The sequence below is a fragment of the Fukomys damarensis genome, unplaced genomic scaffold, assembly GCF_012274545.1.
Source record: "Fukomys damarensis isolate Sample0158 unplaced genomic scaffold, DMR_v1.0_HiC HiC_scaffold_20, whole genome shotgun sequence".
NCBI classification, from domain to species: domain Eukaryota; kingdom Metazoa; phylum Chordata; class Mammalia; order Rodentia; family Bathyergidae; genus Fukomys; species Fukomys damarensis.
The window spans coordinates 11,296,311-11,315,918 of record NW_022900932.1 but is presented as its reverse complement, the minus strand read 5'-3'; the positions used below and the strand labels follow the sequence as shown (position 1 = coordinate 11,315,918).

At 42.4% G+C, this 19,608-nt stretch overlaps 1 protein-coding gene across 1 annotated transcript; it reads right to left on the bottom strand.

Moving 5' to 3' along the window:
- Positions 1 to 1,602: 1,602 nt before the first annotated feature.
- Positions 1,603 to 19,257, bottom strand: Slc25a27 (solute carrier family 25 member 27). The gene is made up of 9 exons (XM_010617764.2): positions 19,027 to 19,257; positions 16,173 to 16,364; positions 14,028 to 14,112; positions 11,088 to 11,210; positions 8,967 to 9,079; positions 8,223 to 8,307; positions 6,962 to 7,054; positions 6,296 to 6,398; positions 1,603 to 2,826 (listed from the first exon to the last, which is right to left on the bottom strand). Exons 1-9 carry the CDS (start codon positions 19,130 to 19,132, stop codon positions 2,755 to 2,757), a joined length of 972 nt encoding a protein of 323 aa, XP_010616066.1. The 5' UTR covers positions 19,133 to 19,257; the 3' UTR covers positions 1,603 to 2,754.
- Positions 19,258 to 19,608: the final 351 nt, after the last annotated feature.

Genomic DNA, 19,608 nt, shown 5'->3' with positions numbered 1-19,608 from the left:
GCCGGGCCGGGGGACCGGTGGGACCAGCGGATCTCGGGGAGACGGAGCCTCGAGGGCCACAACCTGCCTGGGCTCCGTCCGAGATGAGGACCGGGTTCAGAATCGCTGCCGCGTCCCTCAGGGACTCCGACTGCTTGCGCCTATGAGGGCGCGTGCTGGGCGTTAGGCAGCGAACGGCAGTTGGCAGGGCGCATGCGCGCAGGGAACGCGGCTCAGGCGGCTCCTGCAGGGGCCTAACGCTCTGTGGTCTCCCTGCTTCATCCCGAGGGGACTATGGGGAGGGAGGCGACTTGGCGAATATTCCCTCCCCGCAGGTCCTGGGCCCTGCAACCCACTTTGGAAGGTGCTCCTGGTGTGTTCTGAGCCAGCACCACGTGGCCTGGCCAGAGGGGTTCTTCAGGCCTGCAGTGTCCACAGCCTCCGGTGCCTGGGCTTCTCTACATCCCTCCCTCTCCCCAGGACACTCTTTGGAACCTCAAAGCAGCACAGGAACTGTGTGAGGCTCCCAGGACGTGCCTGCATTCCAGGCGTATGCAGGTGTAAAATTGCACACCTCCCTGGGAGCTTCTCTTACTCGGTGTTTCATAAGACCCTGGCCTGACAAATCCCAATGTCTTCCATCTGTCCAGATCAGGGCACCATGTGCTTTCTGATCACCCTGTGTCACCCTTTGGTGATCTTTCAAGGACCTTTCCTTGTGTCACTGAATCTAGGGGTGGAGACCAAACATGTTGGCTAAATGAATGAATGAATTTGATCTCTCTAGATACTTTTGATTTTTCTCTGATGAACTCATCCTTGAATGTTCAATTATGTCTTCCAAACTTTTGAAGTTATGAAAAACTTTCATGGAAAGCATGAAAGCATTTGGGAAGATCAATAGCACTGGCCTGGCTTGTGAAGATGGTGTAGGACATTCACATGGTAACGGTCCCTTGCGATTGTCACGATATGTAGGAGGTCTGCATTTTTGTCCTGGTTCTGCTACTAAGTCACTTCTGAGTGTGGCCAGTTGGCTGTACTTCTCAGTCCTCAGTCTCCTACCGCATAAGGTGAGGTTAAACCAGTGTTCTCAGGGAATCATTTATTTAGGGTAAAAATCTCAGTTATTTACATTGATTCAAAGATGCCAAGGAACAGTGTCAGTATTTAAGCAATGTTTCAGTCCCACCCCCCCCACAAAGAAAAGAGCTACATCGATTTTTCACAGTTCAGTTTGCATGTAATTATTTTGATTGAGTTTTTACATAGTTTTAAAAATTACAAAACATAAAATAGCAAAGTTTCCCCAAGGCAGTTCAATGCAGAACACTTGGGAATTTAAGCACACGTTACACATATTAAATATATTTGACAATTCAGTTACACACTGACCAACACAACGGGAAAGTAGACAACTGAAAGCTTTGAAGAGATTAAACTGCACATTCTGCAACTAGAAAAATGATAAGCTACTGCATATTAGCATAGCACATTAGAATATATATTAAAGTGTACTCCCCCTTGGAAAATGGCAGTGATTTATACGTTGATACTGTCACGGAGCACTTGTGGATGCTTTTCTGTCCAGCATCAACCCTGTCCACTGTGAATTCTATTTTGTTAGTGCTGCAGTCTTTCTTGGGCCTGCTCTTCTCAGTTTTCCTATTTCAAGTGTCAGCCTCTACCCTCTGATGCCATCCATCCAGAATGCCCACTGTTAAGGTTGTCGGGGGGTGGCAAGTGAATCTGGAAAAATCTCTTACCTATCTAAAATAAGAAAAGGGACTTAATTTGCAGGTTGGAGACGTAACTGTGTACCAGACAGTTTACCACATTTTAGGTAACCTGCTTTATCAGACTGAGATTGTGTAAGGACCCACAGAGTTAGCTGGCTTCCTTCTTGCTTTGGAAGGCTGATGGCAACAAAAGGGCCTTTGTAAGGGGACCTGTACAGCTGAGCTTTAATCACAAGTTGCAGTTCTTATGGATCAGGAGTCCTGAGAGCTGGTGACAAATCCAAGTTGTAAGGGAAACTTTCATAAGATTCCCAAGTCTGTGGCTGTCAGGGAGTTACTGTTAGTATGTGTGTGGACCGATTAACACAACAGTAATGATGGCAAGAACGGCAACCTTGTCTGTCCTTGAAGTGCAAACGTCATCTCCACTTGACTTCATTCATCCTCCTCACAAGGAAAAGGCACATTGACTTTCTTCAACACTAGGGAAACTCAAAATGTTTATTCATGAGCTTTCAGTTGCCTCCCTTTAGTTTACACCACGTACACTTTAACAACAGAACAGTGAGTTTTCGAACTTCAACTATAAATACTGACAAAGCAGGCTGAGTGTATTTCTGAAGCACTGGTATATATCTGTATAGATAGACAGACAGACAATTCCTCCACATCCCCGATGTCTGCTCATATCTGAGAGGCTGGCGTCTGCCTGCTACTCCTGCCCCAGGTGAGCTCTTCATACACAGTGGTGTCAGAGGCCAGGCCTTCTCGTCAAGGTGAAAGTGGCCAGGGTTCCCTTCTTCTTTACAAACACTGTGCTGGGTCTCCCTGGGTGGCCTTGTGAGATCGGACCAGATCACTTTTTAGACAAAAAGAGTCAAAGAGAATTTGGGTTTCCAGAGGGGAGAAAAAAGTGCTGCCCCCTATAAGTCACAGTCTCAGTGGAGTAGGGTCTTCCTAAAGAGGTAGAAATAATAGGGGGTGTGTGTTGCAGATGCCCACATTCAATAGTACTGAGCACTGTATCTGTAAGGGCTTAAAATGGGCTGACTCCACTCAGCTCTCTGATTTTTTCATAAGTAAGCCAGAACACCAATGACCAAGGGGTCTGAAAGATTAACGAAAGAAGTTAGTGCATATTTCAAAGCAATGATCAATCATCTACATATATGCATTTACATCTCTGAGTGACAAAGTCATTTTGAATCCACTGAAGACAAATATTTTGTCTTTTACCTTTGTACTTTATAATTCACAAAGTGTCTTAATGTCTCATTTATCATGGATTTCTCTAAAAGTCAGTATACAAAAGAAAGGAGAAGAATAGCCCTACTTTACCGATGGGCTCTGAGGCTGTCAAATGCCTGCTGACTGGGGTAGAGCTGGACCAGAGGCTCCTGTTCTCCATCCCAGAGTGGTTTTTCCGGGAGCATCATGGCTACAGGGCTGGGACAGGACACCTGACTTCTAAGCTCCTCCCCACAGTTCTTGTACATACAGTGTGACCACCTGACACATCACACATCTTTAATGAGCGTTAGATCATAACACCAAAACCTGATGTCTCACATCTTCGAGGCTTGACTCTAGGTTGAATGAAGAAGACACAGCTATCTCTAGAATTATAAACTGGCATGGGTTGGAAGAAGATATAAATGGTAAGGGGCAAACATCAGAATGAAGAAAGGGATCTAATTGGATTTAATGTCTGATCAAGATGTACTGGAGAAGAACTCTATCCTGCTCAAGAAATAAGCTTAAGCAATTAGAGTGCAAAATGTATCTGGGTAGAGAGTTTGTAATGCAATATGTTATGTGTGCAAATAATGAGCATTTTATGTTATGTTGATAAGCTGGGAATTTATGAAATAGCATATTTAGAAGAACATATCTTTGTGAGGCATCAGTAAAATAAGGAATATAAGGTTGTGAAGATACTATGTTTTTATGAAAATAAAAATGAAGTGAGCCAATGACATCACTGCAGTCAGGTGCAATGACCACTAATTGCTGTGGTAATCAGAGTTCTGCCAGTGACAACATGGTTAGCAACAAAGCCAGAGGGGCAAATGAAATAAGCCCTCAGCAGCAGCTGAGCAGCACAAGCTCTGGCTACATCCAGTAGTAGGGAAGGTGAGGGAGTCTGGTTGGGTTTCAGGAGGGTTCAGGGGGACCATGTGGCTGAAGAATGTGGGTAGGCAGTGACTGGCGTCTTCCAGCCCCTCCTGGCAGTGGGGTGTGCACTGCACTTATTCAGTGGTTTCCTCGCTGGCACAGCTCAGATGCTACCTGTGACAGAAGTGCAGTGGAACCTGTGCTGCTTCCTCAGGTCTGGCTTTTACCGTAACGGCTGGGAAACAGCACAGTCCTTTCCCATGCTTGTTCCTGTGGAGCTGGGCCCGTAAGACCTCTCTTGGGTTGATATTCTTTTACCTAAGTTTACAAATAAGCTTTCTCTATGGCAACTCCGTGTTGGCACACAGCCTACTAACACATGACTCTGGGATGGAGGGTGCCGTCCTGGGGCCACCAGCACGTAGCCACATGTGCGGTGTGAGCACACAGGAGGTTCTAGCCTAGCCTTCTGTGAATTCAGCTGGCAAATCTACATTTTCAAGCCCCGTGAACTTGGAGAAGCTCATGATCAAGATTCTGAGCTCTGAGTCACCAAGTCACCACTGTGGCAAACCACACGGCTGTGGTTCCGGTGACCTGGGCCAGTCAGCAGCCTTTCCTTGATAACACCCCTCCTCACTACACCTTAGCCTTTCCTTGATAACACCCCTCCTCACTACACCTTTACTCTTTGTTCAGCATTTCCGTAAGCCAGCTACACATCTTGAGCCCCTCAGCATCTACTACTGCAGCACAAAGGGAAGGGTTGGAGCTGGGCAGACCTACAGTCAGTTCTCAGCTCTGCCACACATGAGCCCTCTGATGTGGTATTTGTTTTTGTGTTAATAAACCTATCCGTGCTAGGGGTCACTTATGCCCAAAGCTTCAGTGACCACTATCTGTGGGGCAGTGTCCAGTCTGAATCTCCATCCCCGTTTCTCCACTGTGACCCAGTCCTGTATAATAAGCTGGTCACCCAGGACCTGGACGTTCTGCAGGTATCCAAACACCCCGCAGCTAAACTACAAACCCTCTTTCCTTCCAAAGATCCTCATTTGGGCAAACTGCTCAGGACCTGACCCTTCGTTCATCCTCTCCATTTAGTCCCTCGTCCTCAGTCATGTCTCTACCTCCTTCCTAAATCCCTTTGCAACCATCTTCTTCTATTCCCAACATCAAGCTCTCAATTTATCTTCCATTTATCACTGTCCCTATCCTTTTTCAAACCCAGGGAAGCCCAAGAAATCTTTCTGAGAATGCAGATTTCTCTGGCCACACCCATGGCTGTATCTCCCAGGCTCGCTCCTTCCAGCTTTCTACCCTGCTCTAGCTTCCCCCTTGCCCTGCTGCTCTCCTGCAGCCTGGGTACCCTGGCCTGCTGGGCATCCTGCAGCTCATGTCCTCTTCAAGTTCTGTGTCCACTCTCACTGTCGCTCTCTGTGTCCCTCTGATGTGGCTAAGTCTTACTCTTCCTTCAAATCTCAGTTCAGACCTCACCAGGGAGGGCTCCTTGATCACCCCTGTGCAGACGGCATGGGCAGCACCTAGCACTCTTCCATAACTATACCACCTACAGCGTCTTACTCCTGGCCAAGTCCTTGCACAGAGGAAGAGCTCCATTAAATATATATAAAATACCAGCTATTATTATATTTTATTCATTTTCAATTGTTGAATTTCTAAGCTAGAACGTCTATTCTTTCAAATATTTCCTAACTTACAAAATGTTTGAGTACTTTATCTTTATTATATCTGATGTATTACTTAAGCACACATAATTCTACATCTTAGTTCACAATAGTAAAAGATAAACGTGTAAACCAAATAAGAGTGATACAAATTTTCTTGCAAAGTGGAGTGATAATAAGTATTAACAGGTAATGTAATACTTACCATCAAAGTAACAAATCGTTTGAAATAGTGACATTTTTCCAGGAATCTGTGCACCTGTCTCAATCAACTGCATTTTAGCTACATAGACTTCTGAAGCTTTTATAGCACCAGAGACCCATCCACTGGCTACTCATACCCTATTTATTAATGGAGGTACAGTGGTACCTTGGTTCACAACCTTGATTCTTTCCATGATTCTGATGGCAAACCAAATTGGAAGAGAAGCATATTCAATTCAACGGTTATGTTCAGTGTTAATCTGAGGGGGACATTTGATTCGGTTCTCATTCAGTTTGGTTTGCGATCAGCATCGTGGGGAGAACTGAGTTTGTGAACTGAGGTACCACTGTAAATGATTTATTTTACCTTTATCTGCCAGGGAAGGCAATAGTACTCTGTGGAGAGGCAAAAGGAAACTTAAAAACAATTTTACAAAGAAAAGTTAGGCCTTGATTTGGGGGCAGAGCCGTGCCACAAACCAGAAGAGAAAAGCAAAAATATTCATGGGTTGACACTAATTTCAATATAAAGAAAAGAAGAAAGAAGGAAGAAATGAATCCTAACTTTACCATTCGCAGCCAAGATGGTAAAAAGCCTTTGTACAGACTCATGAACCCTTCACCCTGAACAGCCTGGACCAAGCAGTCGGTGGAGGATTTGTACAAGAGCCCCCTGTGGAGGAGATCAGAGAGCTTGGTTAAGTTGTTTCCACACAAGCACATGTGCAGGTCACATAAAATAGTCTAAGGAAATGTCTTATAATAGGTATAGATACAGATGTAGGTAGCTTCACTTAAACTTAAAGGTAACTCTCATGGCTGACTCTTCCCATCTCACTCCAGCCCTGGTCTTATACGTATCCATGCCGCCTGACTTTCCAGAGAGAGCGTACTATTTTATGTCAAATCAAATTCTCGATATTACCTGAGAGTCCTAAGTTTCTGAAGAAAGTGCTCTGTGAGTTTTCAGCAGAGTATGCTTTCACAAACTCTTTGAAAACAATAAAATCACAATGAATACCTGTGTCTAAACAACACGATTGTCACTTAGCTTATTTCCCCAAATACATAGTACTTTTTCATCAGAGAACAGGTAATTACATAAATACACTTTCCTCATTAAACACAAAAACACGCAGATACCTTTCTGTCAAGAATAAACACATCTTTAAAATATCTTTAAAGTACAATATTACTGACATTCAACCACACAAATACAGATGATTTTCTAATTACCTTCCTTGTTTATCTCGTGGTTGATTCATTATTCGGCTTTTGATGACATCAGCTGGGGTTCCCAAAATAGAAGCTACCAGTCCAGAACATAAACTGTAGTACAAATAAATGAAATGGAAAGATAACACACAATAGCTTCTACATTTTAAGAGTGTGGAGCTGATATTGAAAATGGATGGAATACTAAATATGTTACTATATTAGTCTTCATAATTATGTTCCTTCAGCTTAAAATTGATGCAGAATACAGTGGAGAGGCAGAAAAAAAAATACAAAAAACAATGGCAGCCAAGAAACACATCCCGCACACCTGCCAGTCTCGGCCCGCTGGTAGGCAGTGGGCAAGACAGGAAAGATGCTGCCTGAAGCTCATGCTCTGCATGGGAAGCGGCTGAGGAGAAATCAGTGATGCCACACGCAGACAAATGCCATGGAAAAGAACAAGGAAAGCGCGACTGAGCCACCGGGTGATGACAGGCAGGCAGGGTAGGGCTCCCGCATGGAAGCAGAAGGCCATGCCTAGAGGAATTCTGCAGGAGGAGGGTGCCAGCCGATGGAAGAACAGGCGCCAGAGCCCGAGTCAGGGAGGCCCTTGGTATGGCTGAAGATCACTGACTGCACACTGTTAGCACACCTCAAGGTTATCCAGCAGGGCAGAGGGAGCTAGGATTTGGAACCAACCTCACAAGCTGAATGAAATGACTAAGTTAAAGATAGTAGATATGGAAAAGGATCACGTTCTAATGGAGAGTGTGACACTGTGTTGTAAAGAGAATGAGATTGTGTCCCATCCCAAAACACTTTCCTTGCTGGCCTTGTCTGGGAAGAATGCATCCCTTCAGACCCTACTCCAATCTAATTCCCCTTCCTTCCTGGGCCCTTCCTGTGTGTACTCTGTCCTTCTTGTACCTCCAGGGACCAGACCCTGTCAGCATTTACCTCATCTTGCTCCCCCTGATGGAAGCTCGGGGAAGGGCTCCACCGCCCTGCAGCACAGCGCCTGTGGTGTAACAGGTTCATCTGCTGAACTGGGCCGAAGGTGGTCACCGGAGCCTGCCCTGAGATGGCGCCACTAAAGTGCAAATTCTCTGGGAGGTTTTATCTGCAATTTCATCTAATCTTGTTGGTCTTTTCCCCTTTAAGAAAATTACTCTTTATAAATGTGCTACTTTCTTTCTCTAAGGAGACTAAAAGTTAGAATTTACTCTCAAAATGGAAGAAAAGATACAGGCGAGAAAAACAGATTAAAACAATCACTTACCTGGACAAACCATGAGTCATGATATTGTCCTCAAGGGGTGTATTCAAAACCAAGTAGTGTTTTACCGTGTCATAAGTGGTTAAGTCTGGCAATGGAAAAAGAAGGTTTAAATGTTCGTGTGTCCAAGAAAGACTGAATGTCTTCTGTGTTGAGAACATGCCTGGCTTAGGGCAGCTATGTGCCCCAGAATGAAAGGTGGAGGAAGGCAGAGCTACAGCTGGAGGTTTCAGAGGTAGAAACAGGCACTCCGTTGTATTGCTGGAACTCTCACATCCAGCTAGGCCCAAAAGCAACTCAACCCTGCCTTCTCAGTATGTGAACTGAGAAATTCCTTTGTGAGCCAAAGGCTGAGTTGAGGCCCTGTATTATAAACAACTGTCACAACCACTGTTCCCCATCAAGCTTCTTATACTTTTTCTATTGAAAACAAAGCATCATTAAAGGGTTCATATAGGAGGGTGACTTCACAATGCTGATGTTTTATAAAGATCACCCACACCACACATAGGGAAGTAATCTAATGAAGGCAAGAATGGGCAGGGACGTTTTCTTGTTCACCAAGTATCTCAGTGCCCACCATGTGCCTGGGGCTGTTCTGGTAACTAGAGGAAGAGCCAGGGATAAGACAAACTCAAATCCCTGTTCTGTGTGGAGGGAAGAGACAGATATCCACACTCTTCACACAAGGACTGATAACTCTCGAGGTACCCAGGACTTCTTGGACTCCAGCCATGTTCCCATTACCTCCCATGTTCACCAGCGCCGCTCTCTGTATATTGGGTACCCAGCCGGCCCACAGTCCACGTATTCCTCCTTCTGCCAAGATTTTTGCAAATGCGTGATGCACACCCCGAAATCTAAGGAAAATAATAATGAAATGTGAAAATGATGTATTCTTGCACAAAGAATGTATTTGGAGTAAAGTAATATTTATTCAAAACTGCTAGAAATTTTAAGAATATGCACAAGTCTAATTTCTACATAAACTTAATCCTTTATCACAAAGGCCAACACTCAATTTAAACATTTTTAACAGAAATCACTATAAAGTATGTTACCTTCTTTTTCTCAGATTGTTTCAAGGATTAAAAATACTGTTCTTGATAGCTTATCAGTGGACATACTAACTACAGGAGGAAAAAGTATGCGTTACGTTTCAGAGTTTATTTCACTGGTGACGAAAAAGACCTGCAAGTTTTAAAATTTTGCCACATGGTATTAAAAATAATCACTGACTCTCTGCTGGGGTGCAGCTCAGTATACGGTGCTTGCCTGGCATGCATGGGACCCTGGGTTTAAGCCCTAGCACTGAAAAAAAGCAAACACATAAACACACACACAAAATCATTGGCTCTCATATCATCTCATAAGATAAAATTTTTAGATCAAAAAGTAGAAAAGATCATCTAAGAATTCTCAGAGTAATTTTAGCTTTGTGAAAATTTACTGTCCTGTTTTCATTTTGATCACATTTCTGGAGACAGATGAAAACTGATGCTGAGCCATGAATAAAAACCTGGAAGCCTCTGTTGTAAAAGAAAATTCTGGGCTTTTATAGTCAGAAAAACTTGGAGTCAAATGCCATCTTTCCCACTTTAGCTGTGTGGTTTTTACACAGGAGTTACATGCTCTGAATCTTCCCCAAAAGACAATGGGTCAGTTATGACATGCAGAATTGTTATTAAACTACATGGAAAGTTATAATCACAAACTATGATTACAGCTAAAACTTACTGACCACTTACTAAGTGCCAGGCATTTATATTCAAAAGATGCATTTTAATCCTGAAAACTTGATGTAGTATATGCATTATTATACCAATTTACATTTGAGAAAACTGTGGCTAGAAAGGTCCAAGAACTTGACTGTTATTATAAAGATAAAATGTGGTAAAGGTTGGCTTTGAATAGTCAGGCTCTTCCCAAGGTTCATGTTCTTTGCTATAACATTAAATACAGACAAATCAAAATTTTCCAACATTAGAGACAAAGAAAACAACTGGAGAATCAACTAAAAATGTAGGTATTTCAGGATTCCAACAGACAGTTAGCCCTTCAACCCAGGCAAAATTGCACCATTTCCTCCCACTACTTAGTAATTACAGGTTGTTCCAGAATGAGAAAATGGGCCCTGGAGTTCTGTAATCTCCTGGCTTAGTCAGAGTTCTGTCTTTTCTCCTCTTGGATAATGTAATGGGATTTTTTTAAATCACAAAAGCATAATAAAAAAATCTTTCAACATCCTTAAGGAGGGCCTTGGGGTGTAGGAGCAATGGGGTCAGATAAGAAAGTAGGAAAGATTCACAGGACCGACCTTGTTACTTTCCTTCTTTCTGGGAGGAAGAGGAAAAAGCAAGGTTTCTGGAGCTAGGCATTTTCACTAAGTGTCATGAAAATGTTTTGAGAGGGCCCCTGTTCAAGATGAAAATATGGAGACTGGAAATGTGTAGTGAATTTCACAACACCAAACCGCAATGGCAGAGCTGGAGTTCAAACCAGGGTGAATTTTTTTTTTTTCGTTTGGTACTGGTGATCAATCTCAGGACCTTGCACTCATGAGGCAGGCACGGTGCCAGTGAGCTAAATCCCCAGCCTCCAGGGTAAATTTTAATGATCAGTTTCTGTGTATCAACCCACAGCAGGGGACAAGTCCATATCCTTGGCTGGGAGAAGCAGGGAAGTCATGAATACATGTGATTTGTCTGATAAAGAGCAGGTACATTGTGCAAAGAAAAGACACGGGTTAGCTGGCAGCATTAACACTATCACTGAATACAGAATCACAAAAATAATTCCAGCAGGTAACTGTTCAAACTATGATGGAGGCAAGGGAAAAAGACAGTATCGGTTAATCGAAAATCGTACCTCAGTGGTTTCCCTTCGAGTTTCCTTTTTCCTTCCATTTGCATCTGAACCTTCACTAGATCAGTTGGGTTGGCTAAAAATTGGCCAATAACGCCAGCCATCATCCCTCCAATGACTGATTTCCTAATTGCAAAAGGAGACATGCTTTCTTTTAAAAAGTTGCCAGTGACTTCAACATACTTTTCAGTAAACTAATACCAAGCAGGTACAAGCCCTGAGTAAGGAGTTAAGACAAAGTGAAGCAAAGGATAGACTCAAATACTCAAATCCATGGTTGGATTGTTTATGGCAGGGCCAGTGGACCACAAGGAACTAAAATAAAAATTCGAAGTTTCAAGTTGTACATGCCCTGAAATCCACAGGGAAGGAGCAGCTGCTTCAAAGACATAAAGAGCTAAATAGCTAATTTGACTCAAGCTTACTCCTGACTCTAAGGGAATAAAAACAGCATAGATTGAATCCACCTAACCAATAAAGGCTAGTAAACCAAATTGTAAAAACTACTGGTTTAAGTAGCCCCCAAACAAAGGGCGATTAAAATCATTTCTCTTTCTAAAGAAACTTTTCACTTCGAAACAGGTCCTTCCCTTCCCAGCTCAGCTCTCAGTGAGTAAGACTGGATTGGAAGATTACAATCACACAGAGGACATGGGGCTAAAGGATGATACAAGTCAAAATTTTAATAAGTAGTTTATGCTATCAGAAGGCTATCACAGCTTACATTTTCTTTTAGTTTGATAAAGATATTTCAGTTAATTCCCATGATTACTGATGAGGCTGAATATTTTGACATTTTTAATGAACATTTATATTTCTTTTGGGGGGGAACTACCAACATCCTTTCCTTATTTATTTATTTTTTGTGTTCGCTTGTTTTTATTGATTTGCTGGTTAGGAGTTCTATATGCATTATTTGCAGTAACTTATTTTTTATGTCTCTGTTATAAGCAATAGGAACTTATATTCATTATCTTTTCTCCAACAAAAATGCCTAACAGTAGGTCTGACTTCTACAGTTGGGAAACTGAAGGAAAAGCAGGCGAAGACCTTTCTCAAACTACACAGCAGCAGAGTGGGGATCAGAGCTCCTCTCCGCCTGACCCGAAGTCCAGAGCTCCTCCACAACAGGGAGAAGGAAGGTGCTCACTTCAAGTAACCAAAGTCACCGGGGTTCCGAACCAGCAATGACACTATGATGGGATGAGCCTCAGAGAGAGTCACAGATGAAGAGCTATATTATTACAGGGACAAGCTTGAGTTGGAGAGGAACTGGAGGGTGTGCACATGAGCCACACCCATGGATAGGACACTCAGCCAAGGGGGCGGTGAAAGTTAGGAGAGCAGGCACCTGTCAGTCAATACCCACCGGCTCTGTCTCAGCACTACTCTCCCCTCAGGGGACCTTGAGGACCAAGACTGGGTGCTTACTGTGAAGGGGCCAATGAGTCACACAGGATGGGTCTTATGCAGGAAGAAAAGGTGACAAGAGATGGAGAAGAGATACTGGATCTCCAAAGGGTCAAAGACAGGGGACTCAAAGGACTGCCAGAGGCAGCTACATATCACGGGAGACAGGGATTTGGCATTTCTGACACATTTTTCATTCTTACACTTGGATAATGAAGTATATTAATTTATTAATTTATGTGTTCAGATCCTTCTGTTGTTAGGCAGTTTTTCAGCCTCCTAAATTTATAATTCAAACTTCAGAAAATGAGAAAATTCTAATGTACTGCTGTTTGCTAAACCAAGGCTTATTTGGAGAAGACATGTACTCATAGAATGTAAATTCTCCTCAGATGCCTCCTTAGGCTCCAAATTTAATTTTAAAAAGCAAAAACAAAATCCCATCGGAAACTTGGCATCCTCTATAATCAAGAAGTGCCAAATCCATTCCCAGGTATTTTTCTTTAAGAAGTTTAAATCAGCTAAGAAAAATACCAAGAGGAAAAGTCAATGGCTTGAAACAAGTAAGAATTTTGCTTAAGCATAGAAACTTACAGATTTTACTCTTCACTTTTTACTTAACTAGACTGATACAAAATAGGAATAATGGTTTATTTCCTTAAGATAGGTTTAAAGGACTGGTTCATATACAAACTTCTAATAATATAAAAGCTACACCCAGAAAAAAAATACATTAATCAGGGGTTTCCTCTCTGGTGGAAAACATGTTATTTTGTTTATTCTTATATGCCTTCTTTCTAAGATTCTATTTTTCATTTAGAAATTTAGTTCTGAGAGCAATGATGTCCAAATAAAATTTAGATATACAGGTAAGACAAATGCATTAGACATAAAAAATTTTAAGGACTTTATCTGATACATAAAGCCTGGAGTTTCCAAAGTGTATCATTAAGATAGCATTTCTAGAATAGAGAATGTCTTTTCATTGTTATAATTACTAAAATGCACAATCCAAGCAGGCATGTCCAACCCACCTTCTTTTTGCCCTCCGTTTTAATGTTAAAATAAAAACATTTTAAGAAGAAAGTTTTGCTGTTTATATACACTATACTATGTATTTCATAGGTGTTCCAAGACAATTCCTTTTCACATAAAACAATGAGTGCAAAAGGAAACACAGGGCTTAGGTTGGACATGTGTGAGATTTAATATATTATATTTCTGTTCAAACAAAGCTAGTAATAATAAAAATTACTGATATTTGAATTACTGATATGGTGCTCTATCACAATTCTTTTAACATTCAAATATAAATAATATCCCTATTTATGCACAAGGTATATATTTATATACTTTATGTCTATACACCCTGGGCAGTAAATGCTCAATTATTTAAATTTAGATTAAAATGACTTATAGTTTTAACTTATAACTTAATGCAATTTTAATACAAACATACAATTCTACATAAATCTCACAGATAAGCATGAATGCCTTTATAGTGTACAGTATTATTTTCAAAACAAAACTTACCAAAGGGGATAATATTCATCTTCATTTTTGCCCAAGACAACCTCTCGGAGATGTTCATAAGTGACCATCCGACCTCCAGAGTACACTGTAAAACAGGTCATTAGAAAAGGCAAATTCAGCTCTGTGCTTAATAAACAATAGGATAATCTGACCCAGCCCTGTCCCTCTGTAGCTGTGATATATGCTCCTGACACAGGGGCTTCTTGGAATTTCTCCAGCTGTAGGCCTCAGGCCGTTCTGCTCCCTGTCTGATCTCTCTAGAATAGATTCTCCCTTCTCTGCTTTGTTAACTCTACTGTATCTTTCAGGACTCGAATAAAAAAATATGCTTTTCAGAAAGTGCTCTGCGGCCTTTCCCCAGATATTCTAGGCCAGTATGATATACTCTAACTGCTATGGCTTGTGTCTAGATGTCCCCCCAAATCCTCATGTAGTCACAGGTGGGGCTTTTTCAGAGGTGGCTAGAACTAGAGTGGGTATTGCTGGAAATGAATGATTCATGGTGCAAAGCTGGGCTCAAAAGCACTTGGATTAAGGGTGTGACTGCTACCCACCCTAAGTAGTCTGGATAAGATAAAAGGGGCAGAAAGATACTCTTAAGGTCCTTTGTTCCTTTGCTGCCCTCTGCCCACCATGAACTGTTCTCTGCCAAGCCACCCTGCCTTGGAGCCAGTTGATTATGGACTGAAACCTCTACAAACTGTCAACTAAATAAACCTGTCCTCCCTTAACTTGTGGATGTTGAGAATTTTGTCTCAGCAATGAGAGAAAAGTAACTAAGATGCTAACATAGCAATGATCAAATTGATTAGCAATCACGTTCTTCTTGCTCCATCAGGCATGAGATTCTACAAGCTGATTCTGGGTGTCTGTATTATGCCAAAGGCACTGGCTCATAGCTTGGTATACAACAGGGGTTTCACTGAATAAACATACATAATCTCTTTGGAGAATTTACTACATTAATGTAATTTATTTCAGTCAAGTTTTGAATATGTGAAATGAAAAATGTAAGATGATATATAAAGGTCAGCAAAAGTACAAATGAAAAGAAGTGAAACTCAGAACAATAATGGGAGACAAATATTTTAACAGATGGAACATCAACTTATAAAAATCATCACATGGTATTCACTCAGAGAGCATCTCAATATTTCAAGAAATTTCATTTTGTATTTTAAGATAATAAAAAATATCAAACCAAAGCAGTACTCTCTGCATAATTCTGGCTAGTTCTTGATGAATACAATACACTCTAACTTTCTCATATGAAGAACTGATCTTTAAAAACATTAAGCCAATAAATATTAGAACTTGGCACTTTTCTGACCAAATGTCCCCACACACCTAAAGAAACCAGAAGGTGGAGGAGGAACTGCTACACCTGTTTGACCTCTTTTAGAAGCTAAATTTGTTGTTCCTGCCCCCAAGCTGAGATGTTAGCCATTTTCAGTCCTCTGAGTGCCACTTGGGGTGCAGAGCAGGGAATACTTACACTGACATAGCTGCTACCGTTCTGCAACAGCTACTATTAATGGCATTAATAGTATTAGTTAGGCACAAATCACCTGTGTTGCACTTAAGCTTATGGCTGGAGTTGGCTTAGACAGGAGTCCCTGTGCTCTTTCACACACCCTGGCTGCTGATATACGGTGCAAAGATTCAAGAGACCCAGCGCTGTAATAAACAGATGATTCTCAAAGAACATAAAAACATTAAATTCTGGGTCTAAAGTTTATGAAGTAGAAGAAAATGGTGTCTATTATCAAACTGTTACTATGAAGAATTTGAAACGTACAGGGAAGTCGAGAAAATAATATCACAACTCCCTTTGTATCTACCATTAAGATTTAATAATTGATAACACTGCTACACCATGTGCTTCCTTTTTTCCTTGCTCAATTATTTTATAGTACTTTACAGACATCATAACAATTTTTCAGTATGCATTTATAAAAACCGAGGGGAGTAACTCCTTAACAATAATTGGTAGTTCATTTTTTTCCTTCCAAAAAAATCACACGTTCTTTCGTCATACTGGCAGGGGGGAAAAAGGCACTGGCTATTTTTTGGATACAGCCAAAAAGCAGAGGAGATGAACACAGAACTCATAACAAACTTACCAGCTAGAATCAAGATAAATACCTACGTGTCTGTAAATGGCGGGTGTCACTCCTTGCCAGAGCTTTAGAAAGCCTTCCTCCTGGATGATTCCTAGGGCTGTGCGCACCATGCCCCTATAGGGAGCAGATTCTCTTGCACTGTCTCCCAACCGAGCAAGAGCGGCTTCTCCTTGCATTTGGAGTCGAGTTTTTGTGAGATCGAGGGGAAAGGTTGCTAACAAGAAAGAACAAATGAGGGGGGAAAAAACCCACAACATTCAGAGAAACAAACAAAATTCTAAAAGCAAAGGATTAATGGTTTCCTAAGGCTGATGAGAGCTTAGAATCATTTGATTCCCATGTACTTACAAATGTAAGAATCACTGCACCAGAATCTCACTGCATTCGAGATTACCAGTAAAAAAAAAAAAAAAAGTGACAACACTTGCATTTTTTTATACAGAAAGTTCAGACTACATTCTACTCTAAAACTTGGCTTTCCAATGAGAATTAATTTAAAATATCTATTTTCTGTGGTGTACCCCCGACTGCACCATGATGTTTAAGATCCAATTTTAGAGCCTGGTGTGATGGCGCACGCCTGTAATCCCAGCACTGGGGAGGCTGAAACAGAAGGATCACTGTGAGTTTGCAGTCAGCCTGGGCTACACAGTGAGTTCCAGGTCAGTCTCAATTACATAGTGAGACCCTGTCTCAGAAAACAAAAAAAACAAAATGAAAAAAAGAGCCAACTTTAGAAACTGTGCTATACATGCTTGTGTACTACAATAAACACAAAATGAGGCTGAATTCCATAATTTTATGGGTGACTTCCACATGCCAATGAATCACAGTCCTTAAGTACAGAAGATGCACCAGACATTATAACATTTTCTTTTATATACAAGGATATTCTTTCAGTTAAGGTATATATTGAATTGTTTTTCCAGTCCTGAGAAGTTTAGTATATGACCTTCTAAAAGTACTTGTAAAAAAAAGTTTATTTATATTCTGACTTAGAGATAGATCTTTTGTCAGTTAAGCTACCTGACCCACATAAGGAATCCCAAGCTCTTAACTGAATATATACAATGTCCTGAATAACTGAAATGATGATATCCAGACAAGTTCATGAACATTACTGACATTATGGAATACCTTTCAAGGAGCATTCCTTTTCTAAGAGAAAACAGAACAAAGAGAAGGGCAAAAAAAAAAATCAAATCTAACTACTTGCTTTGGAAAGTTAATATCTTGCCAAGTGTTTCCTAAAACAGAAGTATGTGGAGACTTTAAACAATTTTTTATTGCTTATGAACCCCCCCAAAAAAAACCCTGAAGAAATAGAAACCCCTATTTAAGCACAAATGATACCTTATAAGCTAATTTTTTTGGCCTTCTTTCTGTTTATTTAGTATTTCAAGTTCTGATCCTGGATCACTTTGTACTCAAAACAGGGAATGTTTTGATTCCCTTGTCTCTTACTCACATTCCCCACAATTCTCTGCACCAATTTTTAACCAGAGGAGTGTTTTTGTATAAAAGACACTGAGTCAGAGGGAGAAACATCAGTTTAAAAAAATCCTGGAAATACATCTATTACTCAGCCATCTGATTTTAGATTTCTTTAAAGGCTGATGAACTTTGTTTCAGTAAGAACAATAAAAAGTAAAAATTTTCCATCAGCTTTCAGAGTAGATAGAAAAACCAAGAAGTCAAAGGGCAAGAGTGGAAGACAACAACAGAATATGTGCCTTCTGTGGTAGAAATAGAAAATAAAATCATATTAGAACAGGACTGACATGTATTTACAAATGACTAATTTATCAGCGATATACCTTATTCCTTTTCTTTTTGATGAGCAAGGAAATGCACAAGTAATCTTGAAATGCACAGTTAAAGCACTCTACTCACAAATTCCTAGGAAGAAACATCACCCGTTCATGCAAAGCACCATAATTCCACTCTATGTGGTCTCTGAAAGTTTTCTCTGACTCACTTAGGCAGATATGACTGTTCTAAGCTCTTATGAGGCCTGAAAATAGCTTCATCATAATAAGTAGCACATTGTAATTATCTTTCTCTGCATGTCTCCCCAGCAGCCTGTAAGAAGGTCAGATCATGATCCTTTCAACCATACTGCCTCAGCCAAAGCCCTGTAGTCACTATAATCATGTCGCATTCAATAGATGCCCTGTCTTAGATTTAGCATTTATATATTCTTAACTTCTTAGTATCTTTTTTTTTTTGAGCAGGGTCTCTCTGTGCAGTTCAGGCTGGCCTAGCTCAGGCTGGCCCCAGGCCATCCTCCTGCTTCAGCCTCCCAAGTACTGGAATTACAGACACACGCCACCACACCTGGCTCAGTATCCTTCCTTAAGGCAAACAGGGTATGGGTGAGTTCAATTCAAAGAGGTTAGGTAACTGGCAGATGTTAAGGAACTGTTCAATTATGAATGGTTAATCATTGAAGCCCCCCTAAGGTGGGTTCACTTCTTGGATCCAAAAGGCACAGAGATCCCACAACAGAGATGATCCCAGCAAGAATGAAGAGTGGATAATTTTAAAGGGTCACCCTGACTAAAGGGAAGATGAGTTCAGGAGAGGGTGTAGAAGTTCCCACCAGCCATGGGAGCACACCCAAGGCCCCTGCAGACTTGGAGGAAGGCAGGCCTTCAGGAACCTGGGCCCCTGCCTGCCTTACCCCGGCCTTCCCAATCTAGGGATGAGGCCCAAGTCACCCATCCTTGTCCATCTCTCCACCCCTTCACCCCACCATCCATCCCTCTCCATCCCTCCATCCTCCCCTCCAGCGATCCCCCGCTCCATCCTTCTCTATCCACCGCCCCCCTCCATCTCTCCCGCTACGCGGCGGCCGCCCCGAAGGAAGCCCGTACCTAGCTCGGCCACGGTGGCCGCGCAGCCTGACAGCAGGAACTTGCTCGCCCGAGGCCATCGCTGCGTGAGCGGCGATGGCGAGTCCTCGTCTTCTGGGACGGACATCCAGCGAGGTGGGGCAGCGGCGCGAGTCAGATGGCCAGCGGGCGCCGAGGGACATCGCTTCTAGCGGCAGCTGTCAGAGGAGCGGTCCAACGCTGTGCCCGGACCCCGAGGGCTTCTGGGAGATGGAGTCCTCAGCCTGTGCCCTAGGGACCCGGGACTCTGCGCGTGCGCACTTCTCTAGTCTGGCCCGGTCCTGTGCCCTCGGGAATCCGAAAAAGAAGCGGAAGTGGGCGGGAGCGAGGATACTACTGGCGCTCAGGTGTCTGGGGCGGGGTGAAGAGGCAGCGGGGCGGAGCAGTCGCTAGGGTACTGCACCCGGGCACCCTGCAGGGCCTGGAGGGTAGGACTGGACTGGACTGTCTCCGGTTCCCTGACCCAGGAGGATGTTCGGGGTCCTGGACCCGGGAGTCGCCGTGGTGGCCGCGCTCCTGACTGGCGTCGCTCTGCTCGTCGCCCTGAGGCGCCGAGGCCAGCGC

What these genes read in the sequence shown, in the direction of transcription:
- Slc25a27 (XM_010617764.2), bottom strand. Translation starts at nt 19,132, where the DNA reads ATGTCCGTCCCAGAAGACGAGGACTCGCCATCGCCGCTCACGCAGCGA. An exon ending in GGCGCTGGTGAACATGGGAG is followed by an intron (nt 8,308 to 8,966) that starts GTAATGGGAACA and finishes TTCCATTGCCAG; the next exon opens with ACTTAACCACTTATGACACG. An exon ending in CCACGAGATAAACAAGGAAG is followed by an intron (nt 6,399 to 6,961) that starts GTAATTAGAAAA and finishes TCTCCTCCACAG; the next exon opens with GGGGCTCTTGTACAAATCCT.